The sequence below is a fragment of the Chlorocebus sabaeus genome, chromosome 1, assembly GCF_047675955.1.
Source record: "Chlorocebus sabaeus isolate Y175 chromosome 1, mChlSab1.0.hap1, whole genome shotgun sequence".
Lineage (NCBI taxonomy): Eukaryota > Metazoa > Chordata > Mammalia > Primates > Cercopithecidae > Chlorocebus > Chlorocebus sabaeus.
In genome coordinates this window covers 15,961,993-15,984,541 of record NC_132904.1, presented here as the reverse complement: position 1 = coordinate 15,984,541, position 22,549 = coordinate 15,961,993, and the positions used below count along the sequence as shown (strand labels likewise).

The 22,549-nt window shown below is 47.1% G+C and overlaps 1 protein-coding gene across 2 annotated transcripts; it reads left to right on the top strand.

The window, feature by feature from the left end:
• The first annotated feature begins 1,268 nt into the window (after positions 1–1,268).
• LRRC55 (leucine rich repeat containing 55) lies at positions 1,269–12,871 on the top strand. 2 transcript variants are annotated; one of them, XM_037999317.2, is made up of 3 exons: positions 1,269–1,578; positions 2,449–3,984; positions 8,514–12,871. In XM_037999317.2, the coding sequence occupies exons 2-3, from the start codon at positions 3,195–3,197 to the stop codon at positions 8,747–8,749; spliced, it is 1,026 nt and encodes a 341-aa protein (XP_037855245.2). In that variant the 5' UTR covers positions 1,269–1,578; positions 2,449–3,194; the 3' UTR covers positions 8,750–12,871. The 2 variants fall into 2 exon arrangements, with proteins under 2 accessions (XP_037855245.2, XP_037855246.2); XM_037999318.2 differs by lacking the exon at positions 1,269–1,578 and adding an exon at positions 1,637–1,979.
• Positions 12,872–22,549: the final 9,678 nt, after the last annotated feature.

The window sequence follows — 22,549 nt, the reverse complement described above, 5'->3', positions numbered from 1 at the left end:
CACTCGTTGTTTCCTATTACTCCATTTTGGTTCCTCCAAAGACCTAAGCTGTTACTTAAACGCGAGAGGCCCCAGGTCAACAGAATGAAGCAGCTCCATGAGGGAGGAGTCTATGTTCATCTTGTTACCCACCGTCTGGCCAAGTACCCAGCATACAGTGAATGCTCAATAAATATTTATTAAGCAAAGAAATAAGCCAGCTCTTTGAGCAAACCAGCTGGTCAAGACAATTTTTAAAATGCAGGACAGCTAGAGACTTGTTCAATGGGTCAGCAAGAAAACAGATATTGCACAAATTTCATCCTCATCTGAAGTCACTCCAAGGAAGCTTAGAAGGATGAGAGCGAGACAACAGACAGAATCCCTTGGGCCTGGAGAAAGAAGAAAGGATCACAAGCTTCCTTTCCCCTTGACAGATCCAAGTGTCTGTAGAGCCCCAGGTGCCCCCACCTGGCCAAGAAGTTGGCCCTTTGGATCCCAAAAGTTCTCATATCCCAAGCCAAGGGGAAATCAGTCCACTCCAGCCAAGCCTCCTAGCCCCAGAAAGCCATGGGGTCAGGACTGAGGGAAAATCAGGGAACATATAAAAGGTCTCTCCTGCAATAATGGTCCCTAACAAGCCCTGAGCCAGTCACCTGATACCTGGAGCCCAAAATACATTCCAACCCAGATAAGTAGATATTATATGGTGACTACAAAGATATATCCCATCAAGTGGGCAAACTTGTCATATTCACATCTCCTTTTTGTTTCCATTCCTATTCATGTGTTCAATGCCCCCATTCTTCACTTCTCCCATCCCCCATTAAGTCCCTTTCTCCATTCATTGCAAGCCCTCTTAGTTTTTTCTTCTGGATCTGATGCCCTTAAGCTGTCCCTCCTCTGTCTCAGATTCCAGGTCCACACCTTGGCCCTACTACAATGTCTCCCACTGGGCCCTGCCTGCTCCTCTTTCTCTGCCCCTGTCCAGTTGCCCACCCTTGTCTCCCCTTCTTCCCCTCACTCTATCCCCAGGATTCTGTGGGCAGCTGTGAATTCTGCCCGGCGCTTCCTTCCCTCCTCTCTCTTCATGGTGGGGTCCACAGCCAGTTCTCCTGTTGCTCAGAAATGTGGAGGCAGTTGCTAAGAGACAGTGAAACGTCAGTACCTGGCCCTCGAGGAAAAAAGGGGAGTGAAAAAGGGAGAGAAGAGGGGGAGGGATGGAGGGAGGGAGAGAGAGAGGGCGGGAAGGGGGAAGGGAGGGGGAAGACCTGGCTCTGCCGGAAGCCTTATACCCCAGCAGCCTGGGCACCAGCTGAGTTTCAGAAAGAAGCATTCAGATTCTGTGAACTTTCTTCTGAGCATCCTTTCTCTGTGATTTTCCTTTTGGGTGAAAGAAGGGGCAGGGGGACCGCAGGACGGGAAATCACAGAAGATGCTGGCCTGGGATCCAGGAGACAAGGAGGAGGAGAGGCCGGGGGAGGGGAAGAGCCGGGGAGGCAATCTGTTCCGAAGCAAGCAAGGAGCGAGCGGGGATTCCAGGAGGAGGGAGGGAGACCCGCGTCTGCCGCAGATTGATGGCCGTGTCCTTGGAACGGAGTGAGTAGGCTCCTGGGGCCTGTGGGAGTGCAGAGGGAGACCTGGGGCTCAGAAAAAAATGAGTCTGCATGAAGGGGAGCTGGGGTGATTTCCCGGTGGGCGGGATTGAGGCTTGAAGCGGTAGGAAAATAGGCACCGCCAGGCCTAGGGTGAGGGGAGGACCGAGGACAGCAGGTGGGCAAGGGAGAAGCGAGAGGGCTCGGGGCGCCAGGGCTGAGGCTCTGGGCGTGGCATCACTCTCGGTCCCTCTGCTGCGGGCGGCGAGCAGGAGAGTGCAGTGTGTGGAAAGGGATGCTGGGATGAGGGGTGTGGGCTGGCAGGCGAAAGATGCTGGAGGTCGAATGGGGAGGGGTCTGCAGAATCGCCTGTGCAGAAGGAAGCTGGAGCGAAAACCGTGAGGCGTGAGCATGGGGCAGGGCAAAACATGGGGGAGTCACAGAATGGTGTGTGAGTGAGTGTGTGTGTGTGTGAGAGAGAGAAGCGCTTAGAGTGTTTGAAAGGAGTGTGCAAACCCCCAGAGTGTGGATGCCTGTTTTTCTTAGGGAGTTGTTTAAGGGTGGAGTGTTTGGTACTGATGGGGATGGGGTGATGAGAAGAAGAAGAAAATGCATCTTACCCAAGACAGGAACCGAGAGGAGGATGGCTGCAGGTTGGGTCAGGGAGGGCTCGTGGGCTACAGCAACGTGAGCCTGGGGTCTGAAGGTACCATGGCCCACACCTGAGAGACAGTAAGCAGAGAACTTTGTGGTTGGGGGAAGCAAAGAAGGGAGGAAAGAAAGAGACAGAGATAAGACAAGGGTCCTAGGTGAAGGGACAAGGGGGTGTCGAGGGCACAGGATTTCTCTGCCTGAGTGTTTTTCTTGTTGACAGAGGGAATTCGGCCTCCACCTGCTGAATACAGAGCTGTGCTGAGGAAGGCGCTGGCTTGGAGAAGTTGCCAGAGCTCTGCCAGCTGACCCTCAGCCTGCACCTTCGGGACTCATGGCTTCTTCTGGCCCCGGAGGCCCAGACAGTGGGCATCACCTGGGGTCCTCCTCTCTTTGGAAAAAAAAGAGGCTCCCTGGGGATTCCAGCAGCCACTGAGGCTGAGGACTCTCAGACTTTTAGGAGACCCATGGAGACTCACTTCCTCCCGGGTCCTCTTCCCAAAACACCCACCCTGGGACCCCCTTGGACTCAAGCCCACCAGGCCACCAGGACAAATGGCCACTGAGACCTTCAACACTGGAGACCCAGGTGTAACCCTGGCTTCCTAATCAGTCCCAGACGTGGGACAGGACTTAAGTTTTCTCAGAAGAAGTGCCAAGGATCTTTAAAGGGCACCTTTGATCTCCTTCAGCCTCTCCCTCCCAGACACAGCACCAGGAGGAAACATCCAGCAGGCATGGGTGAGAGAGACACAAAAGATCTGCAGGAACTCTTCCAGGACCTGCTGGCAGCTGACCCAGCCCCATCCTTGTCCCCTCCCTTTCTCAGGTTTTGATCATCATTCCAGACCCTGGGAGACCTCAACTGGGTGTCTCGCCCCCTAGGCTCCGGAAGGGGACCTCCCGTGGATCTCAGGAAGCCCTCTGGTGCTCAGAGGCTCCTGGGAAAGTCTCTAGCCATGATACCACATGCTCAGAAGCTCCACCTTCACAGACTCTGGCCCCAGATGTAGCTGCCCTCCTGTGTCACAGACTCTCGATTCCATGGACACAGTCCTCATGGGCTCCCTCCAGCACTGCTGTTGCCAGCTGCCTAAGATGGGTGACACTTGGGCCCAGCTTCCCTGGCCCGGGCCACCCCAACCGGCAATGCTGCTGGTCTCCCTCCTCTTGGCAACCGGGTTGATGCACTCGGACGCTGGCACCAGCTGCCCAGTCCTTTGCACATGCCATAACCAGGTGGTGGATTGCAGCAGCCAGCGGCTATTCTCCGTGCCCCCAGACCTGCCAATGGACACCCAAAACCTCAGCCTGGCCCACAACCGCATCACAGCGGTGCCGCCTGGCTACCTCACATGCTACATGGAGCTCCGGGTGCTGGATTTGCGCAACAACTCCTTAATGGAACTGCCCCGGGGCCTCTTCCTCCATGCCAAGCGCTTGGCACACTTGGATCTGAGCTACAACAACTTCAGCCACGTGCCAGCCGACATGTTCCAGGAGGCCCATGGGCTGGTCCACATCGACCTGAGCCACAACCCCTGGCTGCGGAGGGTGCACCCCCAGGCCTTCCAGGGCCTTGTGCAGCTCCGAGACCTGGACCTCAGCTATGGGGGCCTGGCCTTCCTCAGCCTGGAGGCTCTTGAGGGCCTACCGGGGCTGGTGACCTTGCAGATCGGCGGCAATCCCTGGGTGTGTGGCTGCACCATGGAGCCCCTTCTGAAGTGGCTGCGAAACCGGATCCAGCGCTGTACAGCAGGTAATGAGGGGTAGGACGGGGCAGCCAACCGGGGGAGGGCTTGCCTCAATGGAAGCAAAGGCTCCAAAGAAAAGGGAGGGACTTCGAGCCGGAAAGCACCTACTGCGTTTTCTAGTGTGGGCTTGCCTCTTTGTACACCAGCTCTGCCAACAGGTTGTTTGTAGAATCCTTCCAATGCATGCAGTGCCCATTCATTCATGAAACAGATGTCCCTCACCACTGTGGTGCTCATGACCTAACGAGGCAGACGGATAGTAGACAAGTGAGAATAGCACATCGTTGGTGGTGGTTCTTGAGCTTTCACCATGACCTAAGATCTTGGCCTCCATTATCTCATGAGACCCCCGTTTTGATTATACCCATTTTCCAGGTGAAGAAGTTGAGATTTAGGACAATAAAAAGGCTTGACAGGAATCACGCACTTAGAAAGTGGCACGGCCATGAAAAAAAATACAAATTAAAAAACTAGAAAGTGGCAGGACCATGAATAAAACCTAGATTTATTTGACTTCTAAGCCCTGTTCTAGTCTACCAGACTGCTTTTTTAGCATTCCAAGTGTTGGAAACTCTCGTATAAATAGTAATGGCTGACACAATCTCAACAGAGCTACCACAGCTTAAGTTGTGTGACAGCCAACATGTTCCAGGAGGAACTTGAACCTTAGTACTTGCTATTTACCAGGCCCTTTCTTAAGCAGCTTTACCTATCTCTTCCTATCCCCAGAAGAACACTAATGAGGTTGCCGCTCTACAGAGGAGGAAGCTGAGGCACAGAGAGGTTCAGTAGCTTGTTGGAAGTTACACAGCTGCTAAGCGTTGAAGCCAGGGTTTGAGTCCTGGCAATCTCCCTGACTAGATCCTGACGAGTCACGTTCTGACCTGCCAGAAGAGTCAGAACCTGAGTCCTGGACTGGCCAAAGGGCTGCAGTAGAGTTCCAGGACCTCATGCAGCTCCATGACCTGGACCTCAGCTATGAGAACCTGGCCTTCCTCAAACTCAAGGCCCTGAGCAGTGTAAACTTTGGGCACAAGGTAGGGAGCTGAGAGAAAGACTGAGATGCAGCAACTCAACCAGCCAATCCCAACTGAAGGGTAGACTGGGGCCTGAAGGAGCCCAAATCACATAGGTTTGATGGGCGTCCCAACCCAGAGGCATCTGAGCCTGACCCAGAGGCAGGTAATGTTCAGCCGCGGCCCTAGCCACCAGCTCTCCTGTGTGACAATACCAAGGCTTGGCACAAGCACTCAGAAGTAGTAGCTGAAGGCCCTACCCCAGGGGCTTTCCCAGAACGTGAGCTCAGCACATGTTGAGAAGAAGCAATGCTGAATGCGGTAAAAGGGAGAGGAGGACTGAGTGGGGAGCCCAAGACCAAAATAGTTCGGGGAGGGCTGTGGGTCACGATTCCTGTGTTTCCACAGAACTGTAGGAGGAAATTCTCTGGCACCAAAATAACTGGGGACTGGGATGGGGCGATGGTGGAGGGCAGGAGGCGGAGGCTGCCTGGAGCAATCTCCTCACTTGCTCAACCTCGGCAGAGGCCGCGCCTCCCCACACTCTCTCCTGTGCACTAATAACAGAAAGGGCACCCGAAGCACTAAGCTTCCATCACACCCAGGGACTCCTTTTCTGTGATCTCTGAGGTCCCTGCTGCTCTGCAGAAGCTCAGACTCCCAGCAAGCAGGAGAGGGGTCCAAGATTTCATCAGTGTAGGCTCACACATACATCAGTACAGGTGAGGAACCTGAGCTCCAGAGGGGGACAGGGGCTGCCCACAGGCCCATGATGAGGAAGCAAGCAGGCCCAGCTGGAAAGCCAGGTTCCCTGTTCCTCCACAGAACACACTTTACACCAGGTCACATGCACCAGGGTGCTTCTCCTTAAGGACAAAACCTTGCCAGTGGAGGCAGAACTAGGGATGCTCTTCTCTTTACGTCCTTTTCAGCTGCTTCCTCCCTTTTTCTTCATGGAACTCCACTGTTACCCATGGTTTTTGGAAAAACTGAACAAAGAGGGCCATAATAAGCAAGCCCCTGGGATACAGCATGACTTTAAGACTGGTGCCTTGACATACCAGGGGGTTTTGTCAGCCTCCATGTTCCCATCCGGCATCCTGTGTGGTCCCACCAACGGCTGTCAGGGGCTCCTCTGGCTGGTCCATATGAGTGTTGCCACAGTCCCCATCTCACTGTCTCACCACTACCCACTTCGCCTACATAACAGACTTTAGAGTTCAGCATCTTCGGGTTTCCAGAGGAGAGCTCATGCGAGTCAACCCCAGACAGGATCCTGGCCTGGGCAGGACACGGATCCTGTGTTCACAGCCTACAGGGATTACTCAACCTGGGATTTGGGGAAGGTTGTGTTCTCCTTCCAAACCTAACTCCCCATTTCCAAGGATATTGCTGCTGATTCAATTCTTAAAAGGGTCAATCCAAATCCATTTGATTCCTTGCCCTCAAAAACTGCAGAATGAATACATAGCATTTATACAACACATAATTTAGAAAATGTCTTCATATTGACTCTCAGAAAATTTAGATTGGATTATCCTCTTTTATTTTTTTTTTGAGACCGAGTCTCACTCTGTCACCCAGGCTGAAGTGCAGTGGTGCAATCTCAGCTCACTGCACCCTCCACCTCCCAGGTTCAAGCAATTCTCCTGCCTCAGCCTCCCAAGTAGCTGGGACTACAGGTGTGCACCACCACACCCAGCTAATTTTTGTATTTTTAGTAGAGACGGGGTTTCACCACGTTGGCCAGGATGGTCTGAATCTCTTGACCTCGTGATCCACCTGCCTTGGTCTCCCAAAATGCTGGGATTACAGGCATGAGCCACTGTGCCTGGCTGGATTATCCCCTTTTTATAGAGGCCCCTTATTATAGAGGCAGAGCATGAGAGCCAGAAAGACAGAAGAAAAAAAAAAAAAAAAAAAGAAGACTTACCCAAGGTAAGAGCTTGATTAATATTTATCCACTAAACAAAGGAATGATTGGCTGCTCAAAAGCTGGTGCCTAATGCTGCATGGCACGAGTGTCACCTGCACACTACCTTTACTTCCCAGGCAGAGTGAGATAAGACCACTGACAGCCATCATGCACTCATAAAAGCAACCCCAGAAGGATGAGATGAGACCATCAATGCTGAAGATAACAATAACCCCACCAGAAAAAGCAGCCCCTCCTACAGAAGGCTGAGTGCAGAATATGACCCCCAATGACCTGTCTAGGGAAAACAACCAATACAATAATTCATATAATTGAAATATAGTTTATATATATTATATATATTACAATAATATGTAACATATAATTCATATATGTTAACTCACTGAATCCTCACTACAACCCTAAAAAGTAGATACTGTTATTATCCTCATTTGACAGATGAAGAAGTCAAGACACAGAGAGATTAAATAACTTACCCTTAATCATGCAACTAGCAAGGGGTGAAGAGGGGATTTGAAACTAGGCCAATAGCTCCGGAACCCATACTCTTAACCTATACTCTGTGTATCCAGAAAAGCCACATAAGTAGTGGAAAGGCCCAATGATTTGGAGTTGGACAGAGTCTTATATTCATGTTGTAAAGATTCATCAAGCACTTACTATGGACAGGACACTGTTCTGATGCTAAAGATACCATGGGAGTGGCTTATATTGAAAGGGGAGAAGACAGAAAATAAACCAATAAACTTTCAGGCAGTAATCAACACTACATAGAAAAACAGAGAAGAGCAGTAAGATAGGGAGCCCAGGGGGAGGTGAAGTGGGGTGCTATTTTATTCAGAGTCTTAAGGAAAGGCCTCACTAATAATGTGGCATTGAGTCAAGTCCCAAAGGAAGTGGGGAGCTGAGCTGTGCAGAGATCGAGGGGAGAAGCTCCCTCCCAAAGGGACAAATGCAAAAGCATCCCTTCCCCGCCTCAAGAGGGGATACTCTGGGGTTATGGAAGGATGACCAGGAGGTGTGTGTGGCTGGAGCAGAGTAAATAAGGAACAGAGTGCAAGAGATGGGAAGCAGTCCCTGGAGCCCACGGGGAGCACCTTGGTTTTTGCTCCATTCAAAGACAGGAATCCAGGGAAGGGTTTAAGTAGAGAAGGCATGGCAGGATATCAGGTTGGAAAGAACCACCCAGCTGACTGTGTTAAAATGGTTTGTCAGCTTCTGGTGAGGTCCCAGGCTGCAGGCTGAGGACAGATGCCTTCTGATGCCCAGAAACCAGTGGGGAGGTTGTTGTAAGAGATGATGGTGTCCCCAGATCTACCACTGGTCATAGCCAGATGACTTTCAGCAAATTGCTAAACTTTTAAACAGTACTTTCCACATCTATAGAAACAGGCATAAAAATCCTTGCCTTGAGTATTGTTGAGGGAACAAAAAGAGATAAGTAGAATTCTTGGCACATGGAAGAACCTCAATGAATGCAATGAATGTCTTTCTTACTTTTTCCAGCGAGCGGTTGTTGGGGGGCTCTCCAATCCCCTCTCCCTCCCTGGGTACCTCACCCTCCCTGACTTCTGTGTTACAGATTCTCAGCTGGCTGAGTGCCGGGGCCCCCCTGAAGTCGAGGGCGCCCCGCTCTTCTCACTCACTGAGGAGAGCTTCAAGGCCTGCCACCTGACCCTGACTCTGGACGATTACCTATTCATTGCATTCGTGGGCTTCGTGGTCTCCATCGCCTCTGTGGCCACCAACTTCCTCCTGGGCATCACCGCCAACTGCTGCCACCGCTGGAGTAAGGCCAGTGAAGAGGAAGAGATCTGACACGCCTGCCTCTCATCCCTCCATGCTGCTGACCGCCACAACCACTGGCCACCAGACACCCTCCCTGACTGCCCACTCTGGTTCCATGGTGACCTGGCTGCCTCAGTCATGGTTCAAGCAAGGGGGAGACACTCACTTTGGATGAGCATCTGCTTTGGGCTAGGCGGTGCCCTAGGAACTGGGAACGTCGGATGAATTGACTCAGTCCTTGCCCTCAAGGCACTTCCCTCTGGTCAAGGAGAGAGATCCAAAACTATTCCCTTTAAGACTATATGTCAGGACTCTGAGCACGCCATTATGGAGGCCCAGAGGAGGAGCCATCATGTGTGTCTAGCAATGTCCATGAGAATTATAAGATTAGTGTGATTTGTGAACTGGGTCATCAGGAAATATCTACTTCGTCAGGTAGGCAAAGAAGGGTGTCTGCAAATGGCAGAGGCCAGAATATGCATAGTGTGCTGTGTTGAGAAGAGTGAACAGTTCCTGGTCACTTACTTGTATAGAGGGGGTGTGGCACAGAACTCAAACCTACCCCCCACCTCCTGACACTAAAACTGTCAGCTCTCAGCAATGCCAGCCACTGCCTCCAGGGAGTAAGAACACCTCCATACCAGCCCCTGGCCTCCTTCCACCAGCAGCGACCAGGTGAGACCACCTCCCAGTGACTGCCCCCATATGACCAATTGTCACCAGTTGGTGAGGTCCCAGGCAGCAGGCTGAGGATGGACACTGTCAATGCCCTTTCACCTGCCTCTCACTCAAGCTTGGCTTCAGAAGAGAGAGGCAGGAGGCCCAGCAACTGGGGGAGCAAGAGTCCTGGCACCTTGGGACCCTAATCGTGTGACTGTTCTTGCCACAGTGCTCATGCCACAGGGTCTCACCAGGAAAGTGCACGGTGGGCCACAGACCCACCTGGCAGCACCTGGCAGTAACCTGGCAGCAACCTGGCAGCACCCAGAGCTAAAAGGGGACAAAGGCAGCACAGTTACGACCATATGAGGCTTTGCGTTTTCTTCTAAGCAACTTACCCACGTTAAGCATAAGGGTGAGAGAGCTGTTAAATACTAAGCCCTTGGCAGTGTCAGGCACTGTGAAAAGCTCTCTCCACAAACCGTTCCCTTTAACACACACACACAAATCTTTTGAGGTGAACGCTGTTGTTCCCATTTTATGGATGAGGCAATTAAGACTCAGAGAGGTTGAAGTCATATGCCACTATGAGCACGATAAAGTCCGTGCTCTTTCTACTGCCCCATCTAAGTTTTGGAACATCACCACTTCCTCTAGAGTTATATAAATTCAAATTCAACTAGAGCTGACAAAGTTCCTCATAAGGTCCAGGCACTCCTCTGGGCACTTTTATATCTATTGACTCACTTCTTTCAATTGTCACAGCAACACTGCCTGGTGGCTTTTTATTATCCCCATTTGACCGATGAATTAATCTTAGAGAGTTGAGTGACTTACCCAAGGTTGTCTGGATAAGCCCTAGGAGGAAAGCGGTAGGCAGCTCCATTCAGGGAAACTGCATCTAATCAGTCAGTCAAAAATCAAGTAACTTTACGAGCAAAGCACAATTATCATATTATCATCGTTGTCTTCCTCGTCAGTTTTGTCAGTGTCATCATTATCTGCCCTCTATTTGTTCAGCACTGGATAGTTCATGAGTATTTTTGCATCATTCTCCTTGACTTTTCACAACCCCGTGCAGGAGGTAAATCAAACATCGGTAATCCTGTTTTACAGATGGAGAAAAAAAGTCTCAAGGTTGGGTATGACTTGTCTATGTGACAAGGTTGGGACTCAACCCAAACACGGTTCTCTTTCCAGTACTTTCCCAAGTGCTTGGGGAAGAGAATGCCTCAGAGGGCTGGGTAGTGGGGCCCTGGAATTCAGTATCCATGAATGTGCTAGTGGATCAGCTAAATAGAAGGTAGTCAAACCCATCTGCTGTACAGATTGAACTATGCTCATGGTAGGGCAAATTGCAGGCTCTGAAACAGAAACTACACAGGTAACATCTGAATAGGAGACTCCTGCTTCACAGTGTGTAGATAAAACATCAGCAGGGGTGACCATGGTGGCAAGTCATGTGAAAAGTAAGATCTTTGGGAATCAAGAAAGGAAGTTTTGTTAACCACTCCTACTCAAGCCCTGCTGTGTGTGTTGCAAGAGATAATAAGAGAGCAAGAAGGCTACAGGTGAGAACCCCTGCAGTTTAGGAGAAGAACATGAAGGCACAGTCCAACATGCTGAGAAGTCTGGCCAGGAGAAGAATTAAAACAGGGACTTTCCACCTACCTTGTCCCAAGCTCCAGCAGTATTGCATCATCCTATCCTCCTGGAAAGCCTGAAAGGAATGAAGGAGGCTAATATATCATCTTCCAGGAAGGCATCCCTCACTCATGCTTCCCTGAGCTAGTCAAGCGAAAGAGTCTTCAGAAACTGCTAGACCTGAAGTACTTGAACCCGTGTCCCCTGAATCTTGCTTACAACATCTGGGACAAATCCCTGGCCCTGTGACATCCAAAGCAGAACTGTGCCCTGCTCTCTCCTTCTATGATGACCAAGGATGGTGAACTCAAGCTGTTCTCTACAAGCCAGGCCGGCAACCTAAATACTTGGAGAGGAACTTTTAGAAACTTTAATCCTGACAAAATAGAAAAGTTTCCCATAGAGGGATACCATAATACTATAATAACCTCCTAGGAACTATTGTTTGCCAAAATATAGTTAATATATTTTAAGACACATGCTTTTTTGCATAGGACTAGAACCAAAAAAGACACCAAACGCCCCCTTGACATCAATGTCCTTTCTGGCGGGACAATTTGGTCTCCATCAAAGCCAAACCCTTCTGAGCAGGACACACGGCTTTTAAAGGAGAGATGTTTCTCCTGCTGCTAGAGGTTCCTCAGTTTATTAGAGCACAATGAGGAAAGTATTCAACCTCCCTACTGCCAAGGAATTCCCTGCTTCTACCCGACTGCCATCATCTTGTCCAAGCTATCAGAAGCAAGCTTCCAGAGATAATCTAGCAATCCTGATTGGAATTGCTCCCACATCCCTGGTGACCACAGGCTTCGTTCAGATTGTCCAAACTGGTTAACGTGTATGTAATGGGGTATCATCTGCATGTCCGTCTGTGAGGTTCCTTGTATGTTGGCTGTCTGCTGACGTGGGACAGATCTCTCTGGAATTTGGGTTCAGTTCTCTGACATACTGCACTCAGCCATAGGCCGAGTGGCTAAATATGCATAAGTAAACATGCCTAAATAGGCATATTTAGGTTGATGCAAAAGTAATTGCAGTTTTTGCCATTAAAAGTGATAGCAAAAACCGCAATTCTTTTGCACCAAACTAATATTACATTGTTTGATAGATTAAGATGGAATCCTACCAGGTTTAGGGCAGGACTGGATACTCAAAAAATAAAGAAGAAGAAAAATCTGTGGCAGAGGCATCCCAATGAGAACCTGACTTCTCCCTGCTTCCCTCTGCTCTCTCCTGCCCCTCAGAGACTTGCCCTCATTGCAGAAGCTTCCTCCATGCCGGGCCAGAGGATATCAACGTTCAGCTTGGTCAAGATTTGGGCCAATAAAATTTCTTTTTAAAAGAGCCCTCATATCTGAATCATACCACTTTGGGCCAGTTATCTCTGGTCACTCTCAGACAAACCCTCATCTCTCTTTCTCCATTCCTAGAGGAATTCCCAGGGAACTTTGCAGAAATAGGTCTCCAGAGTTGCTATAGAGGCTCATGGCTCCTTTCAAGGAGGGACATGTATGAAATTTGAACAGATCAAGAGAGGTGTTTGTCTTCAACCATGGGGGAAGACCTGCAGCTTCTATTTTCCCCTACAGGTGTCTGTGCTGACATCCTTTCCAGCAGTAGAAGAGTAAAAAGATATATCTTAATCCATTCCTCAAAAGGACATCTTCCTAAAGCCAGAGAAAATTGTCTGCTCTTCCCCACCCCAGGAAGAGGCAAAAGGGAAGTGAGGGCGTCACAAGGTCCTTTGTAAATCACTATTGTGTTTGTCACAGCACTGGGCGGAGAGCTGGATCCACAGAGCTCTCAGTTTTTCTAAGCACTGTCCTGTAATGTGCTAATGTCTGGGGGTGGGAGGGCTGGGGAGGGGTGGGGTTAGAGGGAAGATGTCAATCTTTGTATGGAGATGATTTTATAACCATGCACTTTTGTAACTGTGAAGAATTTTTCATAAATGTACATTAATAATAAAGAGTGTATAGTTTAACAAATTTTCCTAAGAGCTGTGAAGAGGGAGAGGGAGAGGGAGGGAGGTAGAGAAAGAAAGAGAGAAAGGAACTAGGCGGAACCAAGAGAATGTGTGCCAAAATATACACACAAAAGGTCTATGGGAGGGAGTGGATGGGAATAATTAGGAGATGTGCCAGCCATGGAGGGGCATGTGTGGGAGTTGAAGGAACATCACAGAAGTATATTTCTACCAGGCAAAAAAAGAATACGCGTGTGTCTGTATGCACATACCCCTCTGTGTAGGCATATTTTGGTGCCTGAAATTACACAAAGAAGAGAGCATATGTCTTATACATGTTGATGTTTGCAGCTTGGGTCGTCCATAAAACATGCCAAGGCAAGTGGGTGTGCCTGCCTAGTTAGCATCACTGAAGGGTGTGTGATAGGGAGATGGCATGGACAAAAAGACATTAACTCAGGCATGCAGGTAAATCAGGCATCTAAATGCATGGTGTGGGGGCTGGATGAGGCCATCGCTGGTATAAGTTCAGCCTCTGTTCTCATAGCTTAATAAAGAAGGGAAAGGATTCTAAACCTCCTGGGTTTTGCAAGTGTTGCTTATACACCATCAGAAGTGAGATGCCTTGGCAGTGTACCTTGAGAACAGGGACAGGAAAAGAAGGAAAGTGTACTTCTGTAGGTACAATGGCAGCTGTTTTTATCTTAGTATTCTAAGTAGGAAGTGGCTGTAAGGAAGTCAATCCAAGCAGGAAGTGGCTCTGAGCAGAAAGTAGTTCCTTCCAGCAATAGGGATGTTAACCTCCCTCTATTCCTCCCACTCCAATTGCCGCAGGGTACAAACAAATACTGCACTCACAGCCTCTAAATGGAACACGGATACTGACTCAGAACACTCAGCTAAACAGAGAACATCTTCAACTGTAATCAGTGTATTCTAGAGTAGATTAGAGGGAGACAAAACCCTTCTCTTCAAATTAAGTATTTAATGGAGACTATGCTGAACAAGTGCAAGATCAAAAATAAGGCTCCTGAAATAGCAGACATCTCACGGAAGACCAGATCTTGCATATCTCATTCAATGCTGTTCATAGTGCCAAGCAACTGATGATGATCATCATCATATAACATTTACTGATCACTTACTATGTGCCAGCTGCTCTGCTAAGCACTATATATGGATTAATTTACTTAATTTTCACAAAAACCCAAGGTAAGTACTATTACTATTTCTGTTTTGCAGATGAGGCAACTGAGGCACAAACAAGCTAACATGTGCTTAAGGTCACATAGCTAGTAAGTAGTTGATCTGAGTTTAGACACTCAGTAATACTTGGTGACTGGCTAACTTCAGAAGACAAGAACAATGTGGGCCATAAGAGAAAATTCAGTCTCAGTCAAAAGTAGGGTTTTAGCCACAGAGGTTTATTAGTTTATTAGTTTATTTTCACGCTGCTAATAAACACATACCTGAGACTGGGAAGAAAAGGAGGTTTAATTTGGCTTATAGTTCCACATGGCTGGGAGGTCTCATCATCATGGCGGAGGGTAAAAGGCACTTCTTACATGGCAGCAGCAAGAGAGAATGAGGAAGAAGCAAAAGTGGAAATCCCTGATAAACCCATCAGATCTTGTTATTCACTATCACGAGAATCGTATGGGAAAGACCAGTCCCCATGATTCAATTACCTCCCCCAGGATGCCTCCCACAACACATGGGAATTCTGGGAGATAAAATTGAAGCTGAGGTTTGAATGAGGGCACAGCCAAACTATATCAGTCTTCTATGATTATTTGGTGAAAAAAAATTGGAGGGTAATAGGTAAAACCAACACATATCCTATTTGTTTCATTGCAAGTAGCTTTAATGGCTGCATTGGGCAAGGTAGACTAATTGTGATAATAGATTATTCCAAAATCTCAACAAAGTAAAGATTTGTTTGCTAGATTATTTGACACAATTAATTCTTATTTCCTGCTCATGTCATGTTCCAAAGCACGTCAGAGGCTCTGCCTCACATGGTTATTCAGGGACCCAGGATTTTTCCATCTAGTGGCGCTGCCATCCCTGAGGCCACGGAACCCTCCAGTGAATTCTCTACAGCATGGAGGATCTCAAGGACATTTGCAGGAGTCAAAAATAGAAGTATTGTACTTCAATTCCTGCATATTCCATTGGCCAGAACTGAGTCCCATGATTTCATTTAACATCAAGGAAGTAGACTAGCTGTGCACGTAGAAGGCAAAGGAAACAGACTTTGATCAACTCCATCAGTCTCTAACATGGTCTGCTCTTCTTGTTACCAAATACCTGTTTCACTATTCCTCCACACTTATCTTTCCCAGTCACCACATCGAGGTCAAAGCTCAAGATTGCCAATGTCCCACTACTCTCCATCAGGTCTCTTGGTGGTCCAGTGACCTATGAACTAAAAAGAAAAATTATCTGCCCCCCGACCCACCCCCTACTCTACACACACCCAATATACAATGGTGGCACAGGGACAGAGTAACAGCAAATTAAAGACCTTGTTTGAAAAGGAGGAAAACACACATGCCCATTATGGTTCATAGCAATTCTGAAATCCTGCTTGGAGAGCATTAGGAAGGCCTAGATTAAGTTCTTATATTCAACTCTGATTCTGTTTTCTGAGAAGAACTCCTTTGTCACTGTGTCCTCTGTGACCTCTGACTCTTCCCTTTTGAAGGGCCTCCCTTTTCCATTATCCACCATGGCTATATGTACAGTGGATACTGGGGAGAATGCAACCTTTGGGGCTTACCCAGCTTCAACAGCCAGCCCTCTGCTGATGCAAGTATGCTGGCCTGAAACTGCTTTTAGGACTCAATAGTTGAAAGCTTTTAGGTTCCAGGTTCATGGTTTCACAGCAATTTCCCTCCCTTAAAAAGTAGTAGATTCCTGTTTGCTTCCACTAAGTCCCACATTTCAGTACGTACACAAAGTTCTGTCCCAAAAAGTGCTTTCAAGCCTATCTCGACGGTTTGCTTTCTCTTCCTCCAGGCCTCTTTCTCTTCCCTTAATGCAACCTTGCAATTTTCTGAAACAACAGATGAGAAGGACACATTCTCATTCTTGTTCATTTCCTCTTGGCTAAGTCTCATTAACTGGATGTTTTTAGAGACCTTGTTACTCAAAGCCTTTTTCAATTTTATCTCTTATCATTTAGGTCTCGAAGCAGTCAGGTTTTTCCATTTTTTTTAGTGCCCTTCATTTTTTACTTTCTTTCTCTTTCTTTTCATTTCTAATTTCAAACTCCTTTAAAACTAAGTAAGGCATTTAGAAACCTGGTTTGGATCAATCTGGGCTGAGACCAAAAATATTTGAAACGCATCAACAGTTAGGCAACCTGAACTTCATGAAGGGAATGAAACTCCTCATGAGAAATGGTCATGGGGATGAGAAGGAAGGAAACGGAGAAGAAGAAAAAAATGCTACCAAGCTAGAGAGTTCACTGATGACATTCAGATTTCAGAAAGTCTACCAGGAATCACCACAGCAGGGATAGGTCTGCCAGGTTGCTAAGGAAAAGTTACTGCTCATGGATGCTGGTAAAGAGGCTGTCTAAAGAGAAAATGTTGGCTGTATTGTATTGCTGGTCATTATTTCTAACCCCTCAACATGGAAGGCAGAGATCACAAGGAAATACAAACCCCACTGTGACATGGTTACAAGAAAAGTAATATTGTTATGTGCCCCCCTCCTCCACCCAGCTTTACACCTATCTCATGGAATCATTCAGGAGTATACTGCATGACAGTCTAGAAAACACAAAATAATGTGGCTGACTTTACAAAGTTAAGGATTTTATTCCTGTAGCTGAGCCAGTATTCAAAAGAGATCCCTGGATCTGCACATTAAAAGCCAAAGCTGGGCTGGGCACAGTGGCTCACGCCTGTAATCCCAGCAGCTTGGGAGGCAGAGGCAGGTGGATCACCTAAGGTCAGGGGTTCAAGACCAGCCTGGCCAAAATGGTGAAACCCAGTTTCCACTAAAAATACAAAAAAATTAGCCAAGCACAGTGGTGCATGCCTGTAGTCCCAGCTACTCAGGAGGGAGAGGCAGGAGAATCACCTGAACCCAAGAAGTGGAGGTTTCAGTGAGCTGAGGTCATGCCATTGCACTCCAGCCTAGGTGAAAAGAGCAAAACTCAGTCTTAAATAAATAAATAAATAAGCCAAAGCTATGAAAATGGTTGATATAAGAAGACTACCTGGCCAAGAGTTAGATTCCCATATAAAAAAGCAATTTATGCCTCCATTCATTTAAAAATATGAATCCTACACCTCTGCATGCTAGACATATATTTCAAGTGCTGAGTATATGATGCTCAAAAAACTAACATTCCTGCCCCTGCCCCTTGTTGTCTTTCTATGTAGGGGTGGGGGTGAGAGGGTCAGGAATGGTGGTAGATCAGACAATAAAGAAAAATAAGTAGTCCCAGATAGTGATAAGTGCTGCAAAGAAAATACAGCAGGAAGAGGGTTGGGGGGTGAGATTACAGAGGTAGGCCTAGATCTCACCTGATAAGTAGGTCTCTGTGGGCTCTGGTCAGACCTCAAATTTTGTGTAAATGCAATGGAAAACCACTGGAGGGGTTTCAGCCAGGGAATAACATGATCTGACGCTATTTTCCAAGACCATTCTAGATGCTGAATGTTCAAAAGGTGGGAAATAATATATAAGCTGTGACATCAGGGAGGGGCCTTCTCCATGAGTCCAGGGGAAAAGTGTTCCAAAGGAACACCAGGGCTTGTGGTGGATAAAGGAACAATCGGAGTAGAAATTTTGAAGGCAGAGCCAATAGGACTTGCTGATGCATTGGATGTAGGGAGAGAGGACAAAAGAAAAATCAAAAATAACTCCTAATCTTTTTTTTTTTCACATCAGCTGCAGCAACGCTCAGCCAGGCCTAAGTAGCGGAAAGACTGTCTTAATTCTATTAAAAAACATACACACACAACAGATAGTCAACAATCAGTAAGTCAGAAAACCCTGATGAGTAAGTTGGAAGGGAGAGGGAGGAAGCAGATAGAAAAACAGATTCATAATGTCAGGAAACGGCCAAAACCTGAGGGCCCGGAGATGGGGGTAGAAAAATATGAACATACAGAATTGGTTTCAACAGTCTGAAATATCATTCGGAGCATCTCAGTGGATCTTAAATAGAGCAATGGGGCCTCGGGAACTGGAGTTCAAGTCTAATAATCAGCAGCATTTTCAGTGGAGATTGATTTGTATCCACAGCGATGTGCTAGAGGCAGAGCATCAATCTAATGTTGTTTCCTAGAAGGAGAGTCTTAGACTCCCTTGGCTGTATACCAGGAAGCAAACCCAGGGAACAAATTATATTTGAGATGGGCTCAAATATGAAATGGGAATATTGTGTAGAATCACATAAAGAAAAATGGGAATGAACAACTTGTACTAACTCATCTTAACCAAGGAATGGAAGGCAATTGTGACAAACTAGGTGTCTCAGGATGGTGCTAACACTGAGAACATCCAAAACCGTTATGATTATTATGCATTTACAATGTATTACACACTGCACCAATGTACTTGGAATATCTCACGGATGTCTCACAATTTTCCTGGAAGAAAACACAGAGCTTGATTAAAAGCATGGACTAGGAAACCACACTGTCTGGTTTCAAATCCCAATACTGCCACCTTGGGCAGGCGACATCACCTCTTTGAATCTGAATGTCTCTGCCTGTACATTTCAGAAGATAACGGTAGCTGCTTCACAGGACCTCTGAGAAGATTAAACGAGTTCATGTAAATAAAGCGCTTAGAACAGTGCCTGGGACAGAGTGATATTCAATAGGCAATAGCGACGATTACTATCATTCCTTTTTTACAGGGAAAGACTTAGAAGCTGAGAGATGCTTAAGTAACCTGTCTAACGTCACAGGGCTGAAATGTGGCAAAGCCAGGGTTTTAATCGCCTCTGTCCTCCAGACCCAGTATCTATCAGATACCAGACAGGTCACACTGGCAAGCTGTGAAGACGAGTCTCCAAACCTGGGACCAAGTGAACCATGCCCTCAATATTCACATCCTTGAGTGGTCCACTCCCACACTGAATCTGTGCCGGCCCTGTGACTTGATTTAACCAACAAAAGGTGGCAGAAGTAATGCTGTGCCTGGCAGCTTCTGCTTTTGGAAGCCCTGAGCCACCATGGATTAAGTCTGATCCATGGAGAGTGATGGAGAGTCCATATGGAGAGACCACGTGGAGAGAAAAGAGGCTCAACCTTTCCAGCATGCCAGCTGAGCCCATCTTTCTAGCCATTTCCCCAAGGCACCAGACATATTAGCGGATACATATTGAACATTTCAGCCCCAACGACCCTCTGACTGCATCCCCATGGGAGACCCAAGCAAGACCAGCAAAACAACTCTCCAACTTAGCGACAGTGGTGACAACTTATTGTTTTAAGCCTCTATGTTTGAGGCTATTTGTTATGCAACAATATGCAACTGAAACACAAATCTATAAGAAAAAGACTTATTGGGGACAAAAACGTGTCAGCAACATAAGGCTGAAACAAAGAGTAACTGTTGCATCCCAGAAGCAAGCTGTAGAGAAAGTAATCACCCATGCCCTGGAATCCTATTAATGAGCGCATAATAGTGCCAACAACACAGTAAGAAATCAACAAAAAATTAGCTGCTTTTTTTACTATTAACAAGAATACACTTATTCTAGATGCAATTTAATTGCAATGCAATGAATGGATAAAAATCCTTAGTTTTTGCTTCTAACTTCTCCAGGAATAATGCTGCAGGAATTTGTATCACTTTCCTTTGCTTTAGGAAATTTTAATGCACAGTATTGTAAAGACATGATTATTAAAATATTTGACAAGGACAACAAAAGTTAATAAAGAGAAGATGATCACAACTGGTCTCCTATTGCTCGTTAAGAGTAGTGACTTCCTGGCCAGGCATGGTGGCTCATACCTCTAATCCCAGCACTTTGGGAGGCTGAGGCAGGCGGATCACCTGAAGTCAGGAGTTCGAGACCAGCCTGGCCAACATGGCAAAACTCTGTCTCTACTAAAAACACAATAATTAGTTGGGCATGGTGGCGGGCACCTGTAATCCCAGCTACTTGGGAGGCTGAGGCAGGAGAATCGCTTGAACCAGGGAGGCGGAGGTTGCAGTGCACCGAGGTCACGCCATTGCACTCCAGCCTGGACAGCAAAAGTGAAACTCTGTTTCAGAAAAAGAAAGAGTAGTGACTTCCCAAGTTACTACTGCAAAATAGCGTTGTTACAGACCAACGTATCATGACAGGCATTTTTCACCAAAAAAAAAAAAAAATTTCCAATTCAGACACAAAGTAGTACGAGACTTTGTCTATGTAAAGAAGTTTAAACCCCTGTCTCACTCCACAATCGTGGAAGAATATTGAGTTCCCAGAAATAAAGCAGCAGTCAAAGGTGGCACAGATACAGAGGCTGAGCCCATGAGTTACATAGAGGAGTGCAGCTGTACTGCATTCATCATTTTGATGAATAAATAGATAAGGGAAAAGCAAGGCCTTCCTTAGAAATAAACGTTATTTCTGTGGATTACTTTAAACGTATAATAAAGTCCTTCAGTGAAAAAAACAGACATTCCAACAGAGACCTCAGGGGACAAGAGCAACATGGAATACCCAAAAGACAGTCTAGATTAAACAGAGTAGAATCATCAGCAGTAGAATTGAGAAGAATCACCAGACCTTTGGTGGAGGTGGAGCTGAGCACTGATCTTTGGACCTGTTATACATCTTGTATTGCTTTATCGAAGCAACGGTGTAGTCCAGAGGTCCTTGACCCCCCGGCCACGGATGGGTACTGGTCTGTGGCCTGTTAGAAACCAGGCCGTGCCGGGCGCGGTGGCTCAAGCCTGTAATTCCTGCACTTTGGGAGGCCAAGACGGGCGGATCACGAGGTCAGGAGATCGAGACCATCCTGGCGAACACGGTGAAACCCCGTCTCTACTAAAAAGTACAAAAAAACTAGCCGGGCGAGGTGGCGGGCGCCTGTAGTGCCAGCTACTCGGGAGGCTGAGGCAGGAGAATGGCGTAAACCCGGGAGGCGGAGCTTGCAGTGAGCTGAGATCCGGCCACTGCACTGCAGCCTGCGGAACAGAGCGAGACTCCGCCTCAAAAAAAAAAAAAAAAAAAAGGAAACCAGGCCGCGCAGCAGGAGGTGAGCAGCAGGTGAGCGAGTGAGCAAAGATTCCTCTGTATTTAAAGCTTCTCCCCATCATTCGCATTACTGCCTGAGCTCCGTCTCATGTCAGATCAGCGGTGGCACTAGATTCTCACGGCGCCAACCCTATTGTGAACTGCGCATGCGAGGGATCGCGCGAGGTTTTGCGCTCCTCAAGCTAATCTAATGCCTGATGATCAGTCACTGTCTCCCATCACCCCCAGATGGGACACTCTAGTTTCAGGAAAAGAAGCTCAGGGGCTCCCACTGATTCTACATTTTGGTGAGTTGTATAATTATTTCATTATTGTTGTTTACAATATAATAATAATAAAGTGCATATAATAATCATAAATCATCCCAAAACCATTCCCCATCCCAGGTGTGTGGAAAAATTGTCTTCCATGAAACCATTCCATGGTGACAAAAAGGTTGGGGACTGCTGGTTTAGTCCATTGGAAATCATTCCTTGTTTCCATAGAGATCCTTCTCTTCTACCATTTGTGATATATGGATTTCTGGACTGCATGAGCCCTATCTCATTATTAGAGTCTTGGGATTTGTCAAGAGTTGGCAAAACCAACGATGCAGCCCACTGTCTGATTTCCTCCTTGAAGAACTTATTTATTTCTGTCTGAAAGTGCTACGATTTACTCCAGGAGGCTGGTAATTATAGAAGGCAGCTGTAGTAATGTAGAAGAAGCCCTAGGCTTTAATTCAAGAGACGTAGTCCCTCAACAAACACTTGCCGAGGCCCTGGCATGAGGTAAGGCAATGTTTAGGTACATGAAGAATTACTAAAAACCAAAGAGACCAGAGATTATCGATTCATATTTTATCCACCATATCCAGCATAGGGCTGGATGTGTAACAGGTTTTCAATAAATGTTTGTTTAACCTAATTAATCATGACACTAGTTAACAAATCAATTTCCCTCTCTGGGGTTGGTATTCCACCTCCTATTTTAAAATTTAAAAAATGTAAGTGGGTTACAGTAGCACCTCTCAAAATCAAATGTGCATAATAATTTCCTGGGGATCCTGTTAAGGTGCATATTCCAAACCAGTAGGCTGGGAAAGAAGACCTGGAAGTTGCATTTCTAACAAACCTCCAGCATTGCTGGCCCATGGACTACCCTTTGAGTAGCAATGGGGCAAATGATCTCTCGGGGAGAAATTTTGGATACAACAAGGGATCCTCCAATTCTATGTTTTTTAATTATGAAAAAATAGTAGATACTCTAACTGCGGAAGGGAGAAGAAGAGAAGTGAAGGGGGCTGGCCAGGGTGCCCGGGGTGGATCCAGGAGGTTGGTAGAGGCTTCTCCTGGGG